The sequence below is a fragment of the Sycon ciliatum genome, chromosome 7, assembly GCF_964019385.1.
Source record: "Sycon ciliatum chromosome 7, ocSycCili1.1, whole genome shotgun sequence".
Lineage (NCBI taxonomy): Eukaryota > Metazoa > Porifera > Calcarea > Leucosolenida > Sycettidae > Sycon > Sycon ciliatum.
This window is the reverse complement of record NC_088649.1, coordinates 18,994,617-19,012,403: the sequence shown is the minus strand read 5'-3', so window position 1 is coordinate 19,012,403 and position 17,787 is coordinate 18,994,617. Positions and strand designations below refer to the sequence as shown.

The window sequence follows — 17,787 nt, the reverse complement described above, 5'->3', positions numbered from 1 at the left end:
GACTGAGGCGCGAGTGAAAACATCGTTGCAAATGTTTCAAATACATCTTTTCGAATAAGCGCGAATGCTGCCCCGTACCCACCAGAGCTGGTACCACTGCACCCTTGCCTTTTTGTCGTCTGGAAATTTTTATTTGCAAATGGCAGCCTTTTGTCCAATATCGACGATTGAGTGGGCAGTTCGGGTGAACACAGGGGAAACAACCCCCCTCACAATAGAAACCACGAACACCAGTAAGCGTAACATTAAGGCAATGCACAAGAACGGAAATCTCATAATAATCGACGTAACAAATTTAAGGGCGTGAACAAGCATCATAAAGAACAGGACCGAGTACGGTAATAACAGAGTGACAGTCGACTTAACTTAATTATAGGCATGAAGGAACATCGTAAATAACAGGATCGAGTACGGCAGTAGCAAAGTGAAAGGTTTAAATGTCGAGGCAAAAGTGTTCGTATCGGTGGTGATTTTCGATATCGGAGTCGAAGTGGTGGGCAGCCTCTCGTCAGCCACTAAAAGCGGTTTAAAGAATTATGAGAGTCCGAGCGGTCGCCAAAATGTTGCGAGTTTTGGGAACGCTTTTTGGTGAAACAATCACGTTCAATGTGTCCTCGACGCTGGCAAAAGAAACAAACAGGCGGTTCGCGGAAACCGATTCTACGATCCGATCTACGATCCCCCATTTGGCTACGCAATTCCGAGCTGTGCGAGCGTTTGAATTCTCGACAATCAGGCAAAGGTGAGCAACGTCGACTACTCGCCGGTCTCTGGTGTTCCAACAAAATTTTGCTGACACGCTCAGCTACACTGTGCTCTACAAGTTCGTCTTCGTCAAAGGTTTTCGGCGGTGCGCGTACTTGAGAAACAGATGCAAATTCTGCGGCTGCGGCTGCGAGGACCGTACTCGACTTCTGTAAGTTTAGTTCCACTACCAGTGCTCTACGGTGCGCTGAGTCTAGTGTCTGCGGATCGAAATCGATTACTTTATCTTTAATCGGCGGATCTAAAGCATCGATAAACACTTCTTTTGCAATGTCGTCGATTACTTCCGACGTCGCAGAAGGGTTCGCGCGCGTAGTCATTAGTCGTACATCGGTGGCGAGTTTTACCAAACACTCGTTTGGGGATCGTCTACGATGGCGCAATTTGACCCGAAACAAAGACGAGTTCTCTTTTGCCAAATAATGGTCAACCAACACAGTTCTCAATTGTACATAGTCTTCGCCATCGATTTATCGCAAGCCAACAAAAATCTCGACGCTTCTTTCCTCAAAGACTTGCGCAAAAATCGGTACCTCAATGCATCGCGATCATTAGTCAAAAGTCTCGAGGATGAGGGGACAGGTGAGCTACAACTTTGATCAAAATCGGCATCTAACAAATTTTCGCAGCGCTCGACAGGTAGAAAACCATACGCCTCGCAAGCCGAATCAAACTCTAAAAAGAATACTTCGATATCTTCGCCAGGCGCGCCAGAAAACACAGGAAAACTACCAGCAGGTATTCGACACGGATCAACAGTCATTTTCGTTTAGAAAGTTTGGAACGGTACAGAAGTTTGGAATGATAGAAATAAATGGCGCGCAACAGAAGTTCGGTACGATACAAAGATTTGTAAGCTGAAATTACGAGCAAGGTGCTACAAGAACGAAGTCGATTAGAACGAAGTCGAGTTGAAACGAAACGAGACAGAAGTCCTTGCTCATTGGATCCCTCTACCGGCCACCCTCGAACACGGCTGCCGCCATTGATACATTGTGTGATACATTTTGTAACTCTCTCCAACGCTGACACAAGTCCCTGCTCATTGGATCCCTCTACCGCCCACCCTCGAACACGGCTGCCGCCATTGATACATTTTGTAACTCTCTCCAACGCTGTCTGACTGTTGTCAAAGCTACTACATCTGGAGTAGTGTTGATGGGGAATTTGAACGCTAGGTGTTCAGACTGGGAGGGGGACATTACCAACACAGCAGGTCACCAATTGCGATGTTTGCTTAAGATGTTTTCTCTGGAGCAATTGGTAAACTTCCCCACTCACGAGTCTGCCTCGGGCCCTGGAGCGGCTCTGGATCTTGTCATAACGGATATTCCCCACGCCATTGACGACCTCCATGCTGAAGCACCTATGGGCCAATCTGGCCACTGTATTGTTCTTGGTAAAATTAAAATGTCACAGTCCCCGCGGTCTCCTGTCTCTGAGCACAAACAGCTTCCACATCGAAGTAACCTTGCTTCGTTGGACATCTCATCTGTGCCGAATGAAACGGCAGTTGCGCTCAATGAGCGTCTATTTCATATTGACTGGGAGGCTGTGCTTCAACTACATCGGGGTGATCCATCCCTATCTGCAGATATACTGTACGTCACTTTGGAGGAGATACTGCTGTCCTATCTAGAGCGACGCAAATTGGCAATTCGATGCACTCCCTCGAAATCTGCCCGACCACCTTGGCTAACACCAGCACTAAGAGAACAAATCAAACGGAAGCGTGGCTCGTACAGTGTGTACAGGAAGTATCAAACCCCTAAAAATCAAGCTGTGTATAAGGCAGAACGGAATAAGACCCGTAACCTCTCGCGGCTGAAGCACCGCAGATTTCTCCGCACTCTCAATTCATTCTCCCAAAATGCCCAAACACCATCACCGAATCTACACAATTTTATCCGAAGTTTGCGGTCGGACTCCATTGGAAAACCAAAAGGCGGGAGCGTCCACTGAGGGTAATCCGGAGTACCAAATGCAATGAACTGCTTATTTAGGGCATTTGCAATGTCGTCAGGTGATTTGATGTCAGCTCCTCGGACGGTGAGGCGTGATGCAGTGGGTTTTCCGGTGGAGTCCGACCGCAAACTTCTTCGATTTATCTAAAGCCTTTGATACTGTGTGGTACCTTGGGCTGATGGCTAAGATCGCATCATTCTCGATTCAAGGACGCATACTGCGGTGGCTGGAGAGTTACCTGTGTGGTCGCTCACAGCAAGTAAATATCTCAGGTCAATTGTCCCACCCCGAACGCGTGTGTTCTGGTGTCCCCCAGGGATCAATTCTGGGGCCCCTGCTTTTTCTAATGTATGTGAATGATATCGGTGCAATTCCCAACACCTCGCTATATGCGGACAATATCACGCTTCTGGCTAGTCACCGGTCGCTCCCCGTCTCGTGTCAAGACCTGCAGGTAGGAATAGACTGTGTGGTCAAGTGGATGCGAAGGTGGAAACTCCGGCCGAACTCCGCCAAGACCGAGATCACGTGTGTCGTTCCCAACGCGTCATCAGATGTTGCACATCTTCAAACTTTTATATTCCATTTCCCCGATGATCCTACCCCGATACCTATAACCTCTCGTCACAAGCACCTTGGCGTTACACTTGATAGCAAATTGGACTGGTCCCACCATTTCCAGAATCTGGAAAAGCGGGCAAGCTCAGTCGTCGGTGTTCTTTATGGCCATCTCCCCCACATTTCACCGGAATGCCGCAAGACCTTTTATCATACAAACGTTTTGCCTATTTTATTGTATTGCTGTGTGGTGTGGTGTGGCGCTGGTAATGGCTTCTTTGCAAAGCTGGAGATTGTGCATCGACAGATTCTCCGGGCAATACTTCGTTTGCCGCCCGAGACCAACATAGCCGTTCTCTATGAAAATTGCTGTACATATCCTCTGAAACATTACATTGACCGATCCTCCTGCGTATACATTCACAAAATCAAATTTTTTACTGCCCCTCAGCATGTGCAGCATTCCTTAAACTGGTTAAATGAATTCTCAACAAGCCGGAACTCGCTTCGTTTCCCGATTGCAAGAAACAATTCCATGAGCGACTCGCCTGTATTCCTGGCATACCAATCATGGGATTCTCTTCCTCAGCAATTAAAGTCCAGCAACACCCTCAATGCGTTGTTAAGCTTGATAAATATACATGTACGTCGATCTTCATTTACTAACCATTGATTTTCATTCTCTTTGTGTATTACTTCAAGATCCAAAGTAAATCACATTATGCTAACTGTACAATTGATTTGGGTTTTGGATTGATTTTTACAATTGGTTTTTGATTGATTTACTTTTATTTCATTTTCATTTACCGAGCCATGCCTTTTGGGCAGTGACCTGGTACATGATTGCCAGTACTCTAGCGCACATACTTGTAGAACACATGGGACCATTCCTAAGGACACCACATGCATGCACTCGCACACACCACACAAAACGAAACTACTTACGTGCACCGTCCAAAACAATTATATTTTACTAGCAATGTCGACATAGTACACAGCATGTCATTACAATGCATTCCTAAATTCAAGTCAATTGAGACTAACAAGTCGACAGGTGAACATGCATCACAAAGTATCTGGAATAGATCAGATTGTATCTCGAACTCCTACAAAATATACAGTTACATCTACATGTACATAAGAAAGGGTTTGCTCCCCACACTGGAGCTCGCGCTATTCCGCCGACTACTTCGTATCTACATGTACATGTACTTCAAATTTACCTAGCTACATGTCCAGTGTACATATGGACGTCAAGCAAACTGAAAGCAATGCAAACACAATCTCAGATGTATGTCAAAAAGTATCATTGTTCCGAATAAGAACACTTACAATCTACTCTCAAAACCAGTCTAATTACTAGTGCCACTTGGTGAAGGATGTTTGAGTCCAACGTTAACTCCAAAGCAGCAGCGAATCAGCTAACTTCCCTACCGCCCAATAGGCAACACTAACATGCACCAAAATGCAAAGACATATTCCTGGAACTGCAAGTAAATCTGACACAAAACGTTCTATCATTCCACAGAGAAACCTCCTTCCGATCTTGTTCGACCCTTCATTCATATGACAGCTGATTGGAACCTTCCTCCTCCCTTGACCATGTTTACCTTATTCTGTCTACAACTAGGCACGTGGCATGTATGAACTATAATAAACACATGGTGCGTCGTGCATTATGGTTGACTGTATGCCCTATTCCGTAGCCCTCGGTCGCGCACCGTAGCCCGCGGGCCTGCGGCCCTTGGGCTACGGTGCACGACCTCGGGCTACGCACTAGGGCATAAATCAGCCATAATGCCCTCCGTACCATGTGTTATTATATACGTATGGATATAAGAATAGCTATATTGTGTGTAGGGATAGTATGGATACAGTCAGACCTCGCTAAACCGCACACATCCGTTTTCCACAAAAATATCCGGATAGGCGAGGGAACCGGATAACTGAACACACATACTGTATATATGTAGGACTCAGTATAGAGTCCATGCACTATATGATGTCCAGCACCCTATATAGAGTCCATTGGTCCAAAATCCACTCAGTTTTGATCAGCTTCATCCTGCCGCGCAATCCCCTATAAGGAGTACACTTTTTCTACAAGTCCCCTATTCACGGTCCAGGAGTCCAGTTTATCCAGTCACGCCGTCCTGTGAGTTGTGCCCAAAAGAGAACAAATACCTTTTCAGTTTTGCTTGCCTCGTGGCAGCGTATTCCTTTCTTCACTTCAGCCATGGCTGCCAGTTCTGCTGTGCAGTTGCTGACAGTAATCTGCCCCGAGGTAACCAAGGAGGATAAGGAGACGTTCAAAATCAAATCTGGAAAGCGTCTTGTGGTTCTCGGAAGACGTTTCATCAGTGCGCGGGATGAAAGCAGAAATTGCAGAACGAGAAAAGTTCAGCACAGTTCAAATCTGACGAGTCAGGTACACCGACACTCTCTTTCGTTTGACGCCACAAGGATCCCCTGTTTGGCTGGCCATTGCTGCCAGTAAGACGTTTGAACGGTTTCATCAGATCGAGGGATGAAAGCAGAAAGCAGAGAACGAGAAAAGTTCAGCACAGTTCCAATCTGACGAGTCAGATACACTGACACTCTCTTTCGTTCGACGCCACAAGGATATCCTGTTTGTCTGGACAAGAGCTGCCTGTACCACCGTGTCAAAAAGGCTGTCCAACTACATGGCAGGACGATGACTGAGGTAAGGAAGCTTTTACTCGTTTCGATTGGTCTGCTGTTCTGTCGTAATATGCTTGAATTTTTTTCCATTTTTCAAGGAGCGTATCGCGTTTGTTTGATGTTGCTTGAATGAATGCCCTACATGTAATCAACCACTTCGTACTAGTCCTCAAGGACTGCAAGGACTTTGCATCAATCGTATACGATCGTCTAGCTATCATCAATTATTATTTTGTTTCATGAGAAATGTATTTTTATCCCTATGATAATTATGTGAACTCCACGACACTCTTCTTTTACTAGGCTCTAGTATGATGTCAAATACAATGGGATCCACAAACGCAGTGCCAGTGTACTAGTAGTAGTAGTAGGAGGAGGATTTCTTGTATGCCGATGACAAGAAAAAGCTTCTCAAGTTAATACATGTACTCGTATTCCATGAAGTAACCGTTTTGATGTGACAAACATGACACTGTGTCAGTGAAACTGCCTCGTGACAACAAATCATTGCAATTCCATCTCGGGGAAGACTGACTGACGGCAACGCTGTACAGATTGTTCAAATCATCTCATTTCAATTTAGTTGCAGTGAAGTGAACCACTGTGTACACTTCATGTATGGTGGTGTGTCTGTGCGTCTTGAGTGTGCACAAACGATCTTATTCCTCGTATTACTAATAGATTATTGTCCCCACCGTCACCTGTTCACAGGTCTTTGAGTGGATGGATTTTCATTGAGCATCACATTCGTTGAGAACTTGGTAGTTGTGTGCTCCCATGCATCATTACGGTAATAAGCGTATCCTTGTGCTATCTATTTGTTGCAGGTGTGCTGATCTTCAGAAGCTTGCGGAACTGAGTGCTGCTGAACATTTGCATGGCCATGAGCAATGGTGAAGCTTGCTATTGCACTCTCAGCATGTGCTAGTATTATGCTGACCACTGCACTATGTTACTCTCTTCCACTACTACATGTACATGTATGTAAACGTGCGTGCATCCGCCCACGGCCACGTATGCATTCGTTTCGTATAATTATTTGTTATCCCTCTTGACTTTACTTGTAAATGGGTGAACGTATGCATGGCTGTTGGAGTTGCGTATGTATTGTGTCTCTACTCTTTACTTGGTGTTTTCTTGGCATTGTATAAGTTTGTGTGTGTGTGTGTGTGTGTGTGTGTGTGTGTGTGTGCGCGCGAGCGCGCGCGCAATAATTTGAAAACAAATAATTAATCCTGGGCTCTCCATTATTCTCTTTCGATTCTTGTTTTTTTTCTAGGTATTTTCTTGGCGTTGTGTGGGTGTGTGCATGTGTGTGTGCGTGCACAATAATTTGGCAACACTACATGATTGAGATATTGTAATTTGCAGCGTCTGCGAAGAGACCACTTGATTTAAGGATGGTGTTTGTAGGGTTTTTCATGTAATGAAGTGGCTGCAGTGGCACCTCAATACTTATTTTTTATCTTGAGAAGTGAATGATGTAAAGGATTAAAGGGAGAGGCCGTTTTCTGGTTAATATTCACTGCTTTCAGCAGATCCTATGTCTAATTTGGAACTCTGGATAGGGGATGCCTAATTGGCTGGACTTTATACAGGAAGTGTTGTCCACATAAAGACTCGTTATAGTTGATTTCAAAGTTTGGACTCCGTACAGTTGATTTTGGACCAATGGACACTACATAGGGATGAAGCCAATTGGCTGGACTCTATACAGGGAGTGATGTTCATCTAAACTTTGAGCTCGCAGTTGATTCCAAGTTTGGACTCTGTACAGTGGATTTTGGACCAATGGACTCTATATAGGGGTTGAACATCATATAGGGGCTGGACGCTCTACTGAGTCCAACATATATATATATATGCATGTGGCATGTCAAAAGCAGTGACATCATACATACATGTAGACGGGTCCTATGCAGTACAACTAGCGTGCACTGCCCAGTATGTAAAACAAGCGAGAAAAATGACAAGTGCTGTCCACATGCACCCAGCAGGTCAAGGACCTCATTTGCCTGTACAACTCCCTGATTCTAGCTTCTGCAAGTGCAAGCCACATGTACATGCAACCGGATATGACGAAGCTTTTTGTACACATTTTAACTGTTTTGTACACAAAATCATGCACCGGTATGCGGATCGCGAGGTCCGGTTATGTTGTATGCATAACATATGCTGCACATCGGTAACCAGCGATTTTCTTCCGGATGGCGAGGGATCCGGATAAACGAGGACCGGATAAGCGAGGTTTGCCTGTGTGTGTGTAGGGATAGTATGGATTTAAGAATAGCTATATTGTGTGTGTAGGGATAGTATGGATATAAGAAACGCCTTGTTTGGTATTTGTAATGATACTCCTAACTTTAGCTATCTTCTTCTTTGCGCTGTTTTACCACCTTCTTACTGTATTTAATCCACTGTTCCTGTTCCTTTTCCCTTGCCTGCATTTCACCTGACGAGAAGGCTTGAAAGTAGACTTGTGAAACCAAAAACTTTCAAGATGTTCGTAAAGAGCGTGAAGTGTGTAAATTTTATGAGTATTATCGCATTTTTGTCTCAGAGGACGCTGTTTACTTGTTATTTGTCTTTGTGTTTTTGTTCACAACTTTGCAGTTCAATCTGACATGCGCAGTGACTTGGAGGGAAAAATCGCGGTGAGTTTTGTCACACTAGTATTGGACCGTGTTTGCCAGAGTGTAGTTTGAACTTTAGATACGCTATTTCAGGCCGCAAGTCACTGGTGAGTACTGTGCTCCAAATATGAGAATATGTGCACTTTGGAAATAGTCTAATGACTATGGATCTCACTGTAGCCAAATTTGCAACATCTGAGTCCGCGACTCTACACAAAACATATTCATATAATTATTTCTGGTGTCTTCTGCCAGCCACACTGCAAATGCAAGATGTGTATGAAACACCATATGTTACACTTGCATTTACAGATGTAATTGTTATGAAAATGTTGGCTCTGATCACAATATAGTACTGTCTCTGTAATCCAAAATGTTCTCAAATCAGGGCTGCGTAATATACTCCCGATATACCTTGAGTTGCCTTAGAGTTTGGCAAAATTAGGTCTGCGCATTATGCTCAGGTGCGCGTTATACTCTGGCAACTAGGGTAGTTAATGTGTGTTAGAATTCATACTGGCATGTTTGCATTTGTCACGCACCGCAAACCTTTTCGAGCCAGGAGAGCATAATAATATTATATGCACTCTGAAACTATGACGTGCTCGGCCATGAGCGCCTATATGCGGAAAAGAATTCGAGCATTAAATAAAGGTATTTCGAATGGGTACAGTATTGTGGGTGCGTGACAAATGCAAACATGCCCGTATGCATTCTAACACACATTAACTACTCTAATTGCCAAAGTATAAAGCATCGACCAGTGTACAAACTATCGTAACTCTGTGACACATAAACAAATCGCGACAATCAATACACCGTAGGAAAGGTCTTGAGCTCATCTTTCCGAAGATACACATTTCGTCGCCATAAGATAAAGAATCACTGAGCGGCGACAGGATGAACACCGAAATCACTGCCCGAGGCGAACGCGCATTATATCGCAGTGCATGGGCCAGTGTACAAACTATCGTAACTCCGGGAAACATTAACGCATAGCAACCATCAATACACCGTAGGAAAGGTCTTGAGGTCATCTTTCCGAAGTTTATAAATTTTGCGCGATAAGATAATGACTCACTGAGCCGTGGCATGATGAACACCGGGATCATGGCCCGGAGCAAACGCGATATTTTTGGTTTATGACTTCGCAGTTTTTGGAGCAGGCTAGGGGATTTCCCTTTGGCACGATGCATGCGTGATGGACATCAAAATTAATGAAGTGCTTGGATCTCAGCTTTCCAGCGCAGTTCGAATCGTGAAAATCGGTTGAATTTGGCCAAGATGTCGAACAAGAACGTGAAATTGAGTCGTGCCGTTCCGAGGCATGGTAGAGTAGTTTGGAGAGGAGGTGGAAGTGGCACTGGTGTGTCTCTGTCGCTGAGATCTACTATGATGGATTCGCTTGGTCCTGATCTTTCCAACGAGCCCAGGATGATGAAAATCCATCAAGGTGGATTGAAATGAGAATAAATTTCGTTCAGAACTGTGTGTAAACTACACAGAGACAGTCAGTGCGCTGGACAGCCGGCCGATTGGAAAAAAAGTCGCCCAGCATGGCAAGGGTTAAGTGCTATGTGGTACTGCACTTGCATTGCCAACACAGAGCTTTGCGCACGCCTAGCCTGACGTCACATGTATCTTCCATGGTAACGCCAACCAACATGGTGTCGTTCGTGCATGTGCATGGCTGCTTGCTTGCTTTTTCTTTCTTTCTTGATGTCGGCTACACTGCAAAGTCATATTATTGGCGACTCGTAGCTTGTCCTGGCATCAGATTTTCATCCTCTCATCTCCACGCTTCAAAATCAGACTTTATTGGCGCTTGTTAGTGCCTGAAACAATGCCGTCGTCTACTGTGGACTTCTAGCTTTTATTAGCTTCTGATTTTCTGATTTATATTTACGCTTCAAATTCAGACTTCAGTGACACTTGTGCATTTTGGTTCAGAGATTGCTGGATGGCATGGGGTACAAAGCATTCAGATGACTCTGACCCTCTCGCCGTGGACATGTGCGAATTGCTAGTTGGTCCCTTATCCACTTTGGGTCCAGCTGGGATTCGAGAAGAAATTCAGGATGAAGTTCCTTCTGCCATCACGGACTAGGTTGGAACCTCTGTCTTGCTGCAACCATGGACAGTACCAGCGTCGCCAGCTGTGTTAGCCGACAATGGCGTGAGTGCTGCATACTCCACACCCTGCTGGCTGGGTGATCAAGATATGTGCTTGGAAATATGATGACTCCAGGTTCATATCCTGCTGGAACTTCTCTGACCAACTGTTGGCTTAGACCTTGGAGGCAGTTGATAACCAGAAGTCTTTTTTTTGCTCAAATTTAGTTCGTCCGGGGATGCAATATCAGTTGAAGCGGTGGCGGGCACCATTCGCCTGGCTCGTAGACGTGTGCATGCTATCACAACTTGTTCGACAGCAGGGTATCTCGATATGAATGTTGTGATTATCAATGCACTCTTATTATACTGCAGGAAGGCTGTTATCCCAGTGCATGGATTTTGCAGGTCACCAGGCAGTATTTCACACGGGCTTTGTAAAATCAGCACTTTAGCCAGGCAAGCAATTTGATACCATTGACGTACATACTTGGCCACTCTGTATCCCAGGTGAAGCTAGGCCTGAATGTACCGGTATGTCATGAAACCTTGTTCACCTGGTGTCTGAACACAACATGTGTCCTTTCTTTCATCTTGAATTAGCACACCAAGCCCAAACAGTATCATCTTCGCTGCTCACCCGCAACAATGCAGGCGCCATCATCTACCTCAACCTCAATCTCGGCAATTGCATATGGCCAGCTCATCTACATTTGCAACCGCTGTGACAAGGATCATCCACGTAACAAATATTCCGCTAAAGATCAGCTGCCAGCCCAGTAGTTTGACGGGATCACGATCCCAACGTGAACTGCAAATACCTGTTGCATGCGTTCATAATCTTCCTTTCCCATACTCTGCTCAGTACATCTTAACTTGTCAAAATCAGAAGCTACTAGTATGGCCCCACCTCAGCCAGTGTATCTTGTGAAGATAGGGATCAAAAGTGTGTTCCGGCATATCACAATATGTTCTGAAGACCACCCGCTATTTGTCATATTCTGTCAAGGCAGCTAATAGTACGGACGTGCTCTAGCAGAACGTGCTCTAGCATTTGGACTGTGCTGGAACTCTGCCAATCTCTTTGACTCAGTTGCCTCAGCCACAGAGTGGATTGTCAGTAACCACTTCTCTAATGCCAAGCTTTGCAACTCCTATGACGATTTTCTAAACATTTAAACCCGCCAAGCGTTAATAATTAGTAATCCTGCTGCGGTCCTTCCTCTATCTATTCGTGTCACTAGCGCCAGCAAAGGTGGAAGGTTCTGTAAGATCATTGACTTAACTCGGTATCATCCTGGACTGTGTGCGGCCCTAGGCTAGGATATCCATGTTGGTGTTGGCCAGCACAATCAGCAGCCAGAAAATATCCAACACCAACTCGAATCCCTATCGGATAAGCTCTTGTTTGTTGCCCATGTCATCAATCCTAATAGAACCTTATCACGGGACCTCCAGACTACACACAGATGCAAATGGCACCCCATCATGAGGTGCTTACAACAGGAAGTTGACTCAAGGTTCATGGAACAGCGCCCACATGCTGCAGTCTATTGAGTAGAAGGATCTATAAGGCCCTTGTAGAAGCCTGCATTGCAAGGGATAGCATCAGATTTTGCTGAAACGTCTTCAAGCTTCAAACTCCGAAATGTCATCAATTAGTGTAAATCGGATGCACACTGCTAGCTCCCAGAATGTCACTGCCGATTGGCTTTCTCCTTTTCTTGTGCAGAAATTTCGTTGTCATGCTCCAGTAGCCCAGCTAAACCCAGAACAGGGTCATCTTCCTGTGTTCTTGTGAGCGAAGTCCCAAGTAAACTGCCTGTGCAATTGCTGCTGATATCAGATGCACCACACTCTGCCGGTGAATGTTGTTTTGTTGGTTTTGATCCCTTTGCAATCTGCAACCTTACTCAGCTTCTGATCCTGTCATTTGCTACCTTGCACTTTTTTGCTCACTGTGTCTGTCCTTGTGTGATATGTATTTACTTGGATGATGTAAGAAATGCACACGTTGAACAGGGTCTAGAGGATCCCCTGGCCAAGACCTGGCTTATCAAGGCAGTGTTGATGGTTGTCCAACAATGCCATGTGATTGAGGCAGTGAAGCATATACATTACCCATGACCATGCCTATTCTAAGGAAGTTTGTCTATGCCCGCCAGCCCGTCCCCAATTTGGCTGAGCTTGACTGCGTTCTCCTTGAGTTTTGGTGCACTTTCGGCATTCGTCGGTTGCAAAGATGCTTCGAATTGATCGAGGGCCTGCCGACAGACTGCATCAGATTTGAATCTGGCAGCATAATCATGCTGCAGAGGAGATTAATGACAGACCCGTCTTGAAGGGATTCCAAATTGTCATTGGTCCGGCTAGTTGCCCTTACTTCCCTCTGTATGCTACACTACCTGGCGATGATTGGCAGTCGGAATGCATCTGCTCCTCTACATGCACTTGGCAAGGGTGTTCCGCTATCCAGAGCTATTTCCACCTGTACTGTCCACTTGGCAAGGGTAATTTTTTTTACTATGTTCACATAAACAGCTCGAAAAGAATAAGGAAAGACAATGGTACGGAGACTAGGACAAACTGACAAGTAATGAGCAGGCGCTGTGCCTAGACGCAGCAGTGATGGTGGGGCATTGATGACTCTGCTGACCTGAGGTCTCGGCGTCACGGCCAAAAACATGCACCAAAACAAGGAAAAAAAGAAGATAGAGCTGTACAGGTCAGAAAGATGCGAAAAACCCAAGGCTTAACACGAGGGGGTTGGGGGGAGAAACTATCATAGCATCATACTTTTCATAGGGAATCGACTTCCCAGAGCCAGTTTGTGCTGCGAAGATGGCGATAAACGTTCGTTTTGAATGATCGCATTCTCTTGCTGTGGGGAGGCTGGGACAGGAGAGCGGCAGGGAGGGAGTTCCAATCGCTGATGCTACAGTGTGGGAACGAGCGCTTCAGCGCCGGCGGAGCAGATGCAGGCAGCTAGTGTTGGAGCTGGTGGTCATGGCCACTGACACTACAGTGCTCGCTGCGGGTTCTGGGGTTGGCAGAGGTGATATTATGGCGCGGTGGCAGCACAGAGAGCAGCTGCGGTGGACCATGGAGGGGGGGGGGTGTATACCGCTATCCAGAGGTGCTTTTCATCAGTACTCTCACTTGGCAATGGTGTGCCGCTATCCAGAGGTGTTTTTCACCAGTACTGTCAACTTTCTGCTTGAAAGTGCTGCTGTGCCAAACACCGAACTTTACTCGGCATACTCATTTCGAATTTGTGCCGCTACTACCACCGCCATGGCAGGAATATCTAGTTGTCAAGGATACCTGATTCACTGATTGGTCTCGCCGCCAGATGGCAGAGAGATGTGGGCCTTCGCTTTATGCACGTTTCTATGGAGGCCAAGTGCAAGATCTCAGCCCAGCTTGCCTCAGTGAGTGACCTAATCTGACTTCTAACATGGACAGTTACAAATATTGGTATGTTCTATCCATGAAATGACCTAATTTGGCGAATCGCATTCCTTGATAACTGCTTGCTGCAGGGGTTGTGAGGGGATAGTGTTGCTGCATTGCGGAGCTCTATCGCTTCTAACTGGTGATTTGCTTCGCTAATTGCGGCTCATCATAAGCCAGTTGCTGCCATTTTCATTGGCATTTCTTTGCAACAGCATTTTGGCGCAATGTAGGTTTATTGCGGCTCCTCCCGAGCCAGTTGCTGCCAGTGGCCTGGAATTGCTTTCTTGCTCTTTGAGATTTTCGCATTAAAAGACCAACTACTCGAAGCAGCACCCCATCTACAAACTAGGGGTGAAAGTTGGCACTGAGATCCCGAGTTCGAGTACTCTGATTTTCTCCGCTCGAATATTCGAGTATTCGAGTATTCTTTATCTCCTAAAAATTGCACACCAAGGGCCTTAAAATTACACGATACAACCCTGATTGAACCGAGTGTAAGTCATTTTTCTCAGGTATATTGGTTGGTGGGTCATTTGGGCTCTCTCTACTCGTGAACAAATGTTCACCACACAGTCTGCACGTCGATATCTGTCGACTGCTGCTCTGAAACCGCAGATATCTGTGGTAAATGCATGTACCATGTATGAACGAGTACTCTGATTTATGCCGAGTACGATTATTTTTGAAAAAACCGGGCGAGCACTTGAGTATTCGGTATAATTGTTTCACCCCTACTCCAAACCAATTCCTTGTTGCGTTGGGCTGAGTCTGGTCAGGTCTGATCTACTCACCTCCCACCACCTAGTAGCTGCATATGCACCTGAGAGGGTGGTGGTGTTTCTGCTGATGTGGAAAACTCGGATTCAAGCCAAGTCTAACGTGAAGCGTGACAATTTTTACTAAACTTTTGTCTGGGTATGAGTGTTTAAGGGATATCTTGCTAGTGTATAATAGTGTGGGGAAAAAGTAATCAAACTTTTTAAAAGAATAAGCTACAAGCTCTCCTCAAGTAATTTTTACCCAAATACCATAAAGTCGTTTATAAAAGCCGGGGCTGACATTGGATTGGATTGGATTGGATTTTTATTTACAGTGGTGACTATAACAGACAATTGCCTAATAACAATAGACCCACTCGAGGGAAAGATGCAAAAAGATATGAATAATTAATATAATAGACTACCGGTATTGGATAGGTGATCATGTTCGCATTTTGCATATCTGAAAGTCATAATTACTAGCGTGAAAAAGCAAGGCATTGGGGTAACAGTTTCTTAAAACGGGCGGAGTTATCCACACAGCACGCTAGAGGGTGCAAATCATTCCACAGCTTAGCACATTGGAAGGAAGCGCCATGACGGGCAAAGGCAGTTCTGAGCATGGGCAACTTAAGAGTGCGTGATACAAGGCTGCGCGTTGCAAGACCATTATTTAAACTCGAACATTTGACTTAATGTGACACTACAGCGGTCTTCCAAACAGCGCCACGTCAGATACAGTAATTTCTTGCAATACATGGATGCCAAACGATCTAGACCAAGTCTCGCAAATAAAGGGCTTGATGGGCTACAAAAACCAGTATCGTGCACTGAACGCAAAGCTGGCTTTAGCATTCGTTCAAGCCTACCTAACTGGGTTAAGGAAAAGCCAGCAGAAAAACAATTTGATGCATATAGAAAATCTGGCAATACTAGGCACTTTACACAGGTTTCTCGGCAAGTCAGCGGAATATTGTGTCGATTTCGGAACAGAATACCAATTTTACTGGCAAGTTTGGTGACCATAGAATCAACTTGAGTCCTCCAAGAAAGATCCTGGTCCAAATGTATTCCAAGGTACTTTGCACATGTCACTTGCTTGAGCTGCACTCCATGACAGTAGACTGCAAGATTGTGGTCAGTAATATGTGGCGTAGACAGGAAGAGCACTTGTGTCTTCCGGGCATTTAGAATTAAATTGCGGTTTGACAGCCAGGTACTAATGGCTGAGACAGCTGCAGACAGGGAGTTGCTAAGTGCATTCTTCTGCGTACCGCAAACATACAATAGAATATCGTCAGCAAATTGACATGACTTTTAGGGGGAATTTTTGCAGGCTTCTACATGAGACAGGCTTCTATAATAAGACAGGTATTTCTATGTATGGCAACACTAAAACCAGGCTTGTGAGCCAACATTGCATCTTGAAAATCAGGCTTGATTTCAAAACATGTTTCTATAATTATTATGTGGGACTCTGATACCAATCAGGCCTCTCATAGCAGTCACTGCCCCTAATACCAGTCATACAGTCACACAAATCCTCTGATACTAGTCGACAGTCACAAACAAGTCACAGAGAGCCAAAACAAGTCACCAGCTTTGATGCATGGCATGGGTAGGTTGCCATTTGAAAGTATGGAGAACGAACGTGTTCAAAAGTATGCTTTTCAGCGCTGATGTATGACATGGATTGGTTGCCATTTGAAAGTATGGAGAACGAACGTATTCAAAAGTATGCTTTTCAGGGCAAACAATTTTCCCTGTTTCGATCGTGTTCTCGCTCAGTATCGCTGCTTGTAGGGAAGACGTAGCTTGTTCCAGGTAATATCGACGTCTTCTAGATGTGGTGGACGCTTGGAGAGATTGGCTGTGGCGATGTCGGCACAGACTGCGACTCGAAATTGCAAATTTGTATCGCTGATCCCATCGCAGTATTCGCTCTCCAATCAGGAGCGAGAAGGAGGGCAGGGATGGCCTCAAATCGTCACGGCAGGCGTAATTCAGCAGCCAGCGACTGCTTCTTGTCTTCTCTTTCACTAACCTTACGGAGGATGTGAGTAGATGAAAAAAAATATTGATATCGAATCGGGCACAATACTGTAATTCGAAATAATAATTGGACACATAAAGCAGTACTACTTGCGCGCCATACATGCATGTATTCTGACTCTGTGCACACGTGATCGCAAAGAGGTCAAGTCGTGGCATTCTGTGACTGGTTTGTGGGCACCACAACTGGTTTCTCAAAAGACGCAAACTGTGACTGGAGTGTGAGTAATGTTGTCTGTATGAGTGACTTTGGGGACGGTGACTGCTACGTGGGACATGACTGCTGTTTGAGTCCTACATAATGAGACAGGCTGTCACCAAAACTGTTCTTTGTCTTGTCTTGTAGTCTTTTGCTCCTGATCACGATGGTGTACTACATTTTCCCTAGCTGGAAGTGGGTGAAAACTTGAAAAGAAGGTGCCCAAATTGTCCCCAAGTACTGAGTGACGTCACGCCAGACTTGACCTCTACGCTTACATTCGTCGTCAAAAACGAAGTCAAGCCCGTGTGCTGGTCGATCGAGCCAGCTGTTCCGATGTACCATGATGTACGGTGCATGTGTGCCTTCTGAACTCCATGATCCAACACAAATGGCCCTATTGGTACGTCGTACAGAAGGAGAATGGCAAAGACGCAGAGACCCACGTGCAGCAGCCAAATCGAAATAAAAAGGAGCCGAGCGTTCACCTTTTGACTTCTTCCTAGATGATCTCATTAGTTTTATTTTGTGGGCACGAAAGTTCGTCGACATTTTGAATTTTTCATGTGAGGAACAACACGATGGTGAGTGCGTGTGCAGAAAACAG

At 45.3% G+C, this 17,787-nt stretch overlaps 1 protein-coding gene across 3 annotated transcripts in view; it reads left to right on the top strand.

The window, feature by feature from the left end:
- Nucleotides 1–17,787, top strand: part of LOC135821161 (tripartite motif-containing protein 2-like) — a 274,795-nt gene that overhangs the window by 138,851 nt on the left and 118,157 nt on the right. For all 3 annotated transcript variants that reach the window (XM_065334230.1, XM_065334229.1, XM_065334228.1), the window contains one exon: nt 8,584–8,624. In XM_065334230.1, coding sequence (XP_065190302.1) covers nt 8,584–8,624 — 41 coding nt within the window. The remainder of the gene's footprint in view (nt 1–8,583; nt 8,625–17,787) is intronic.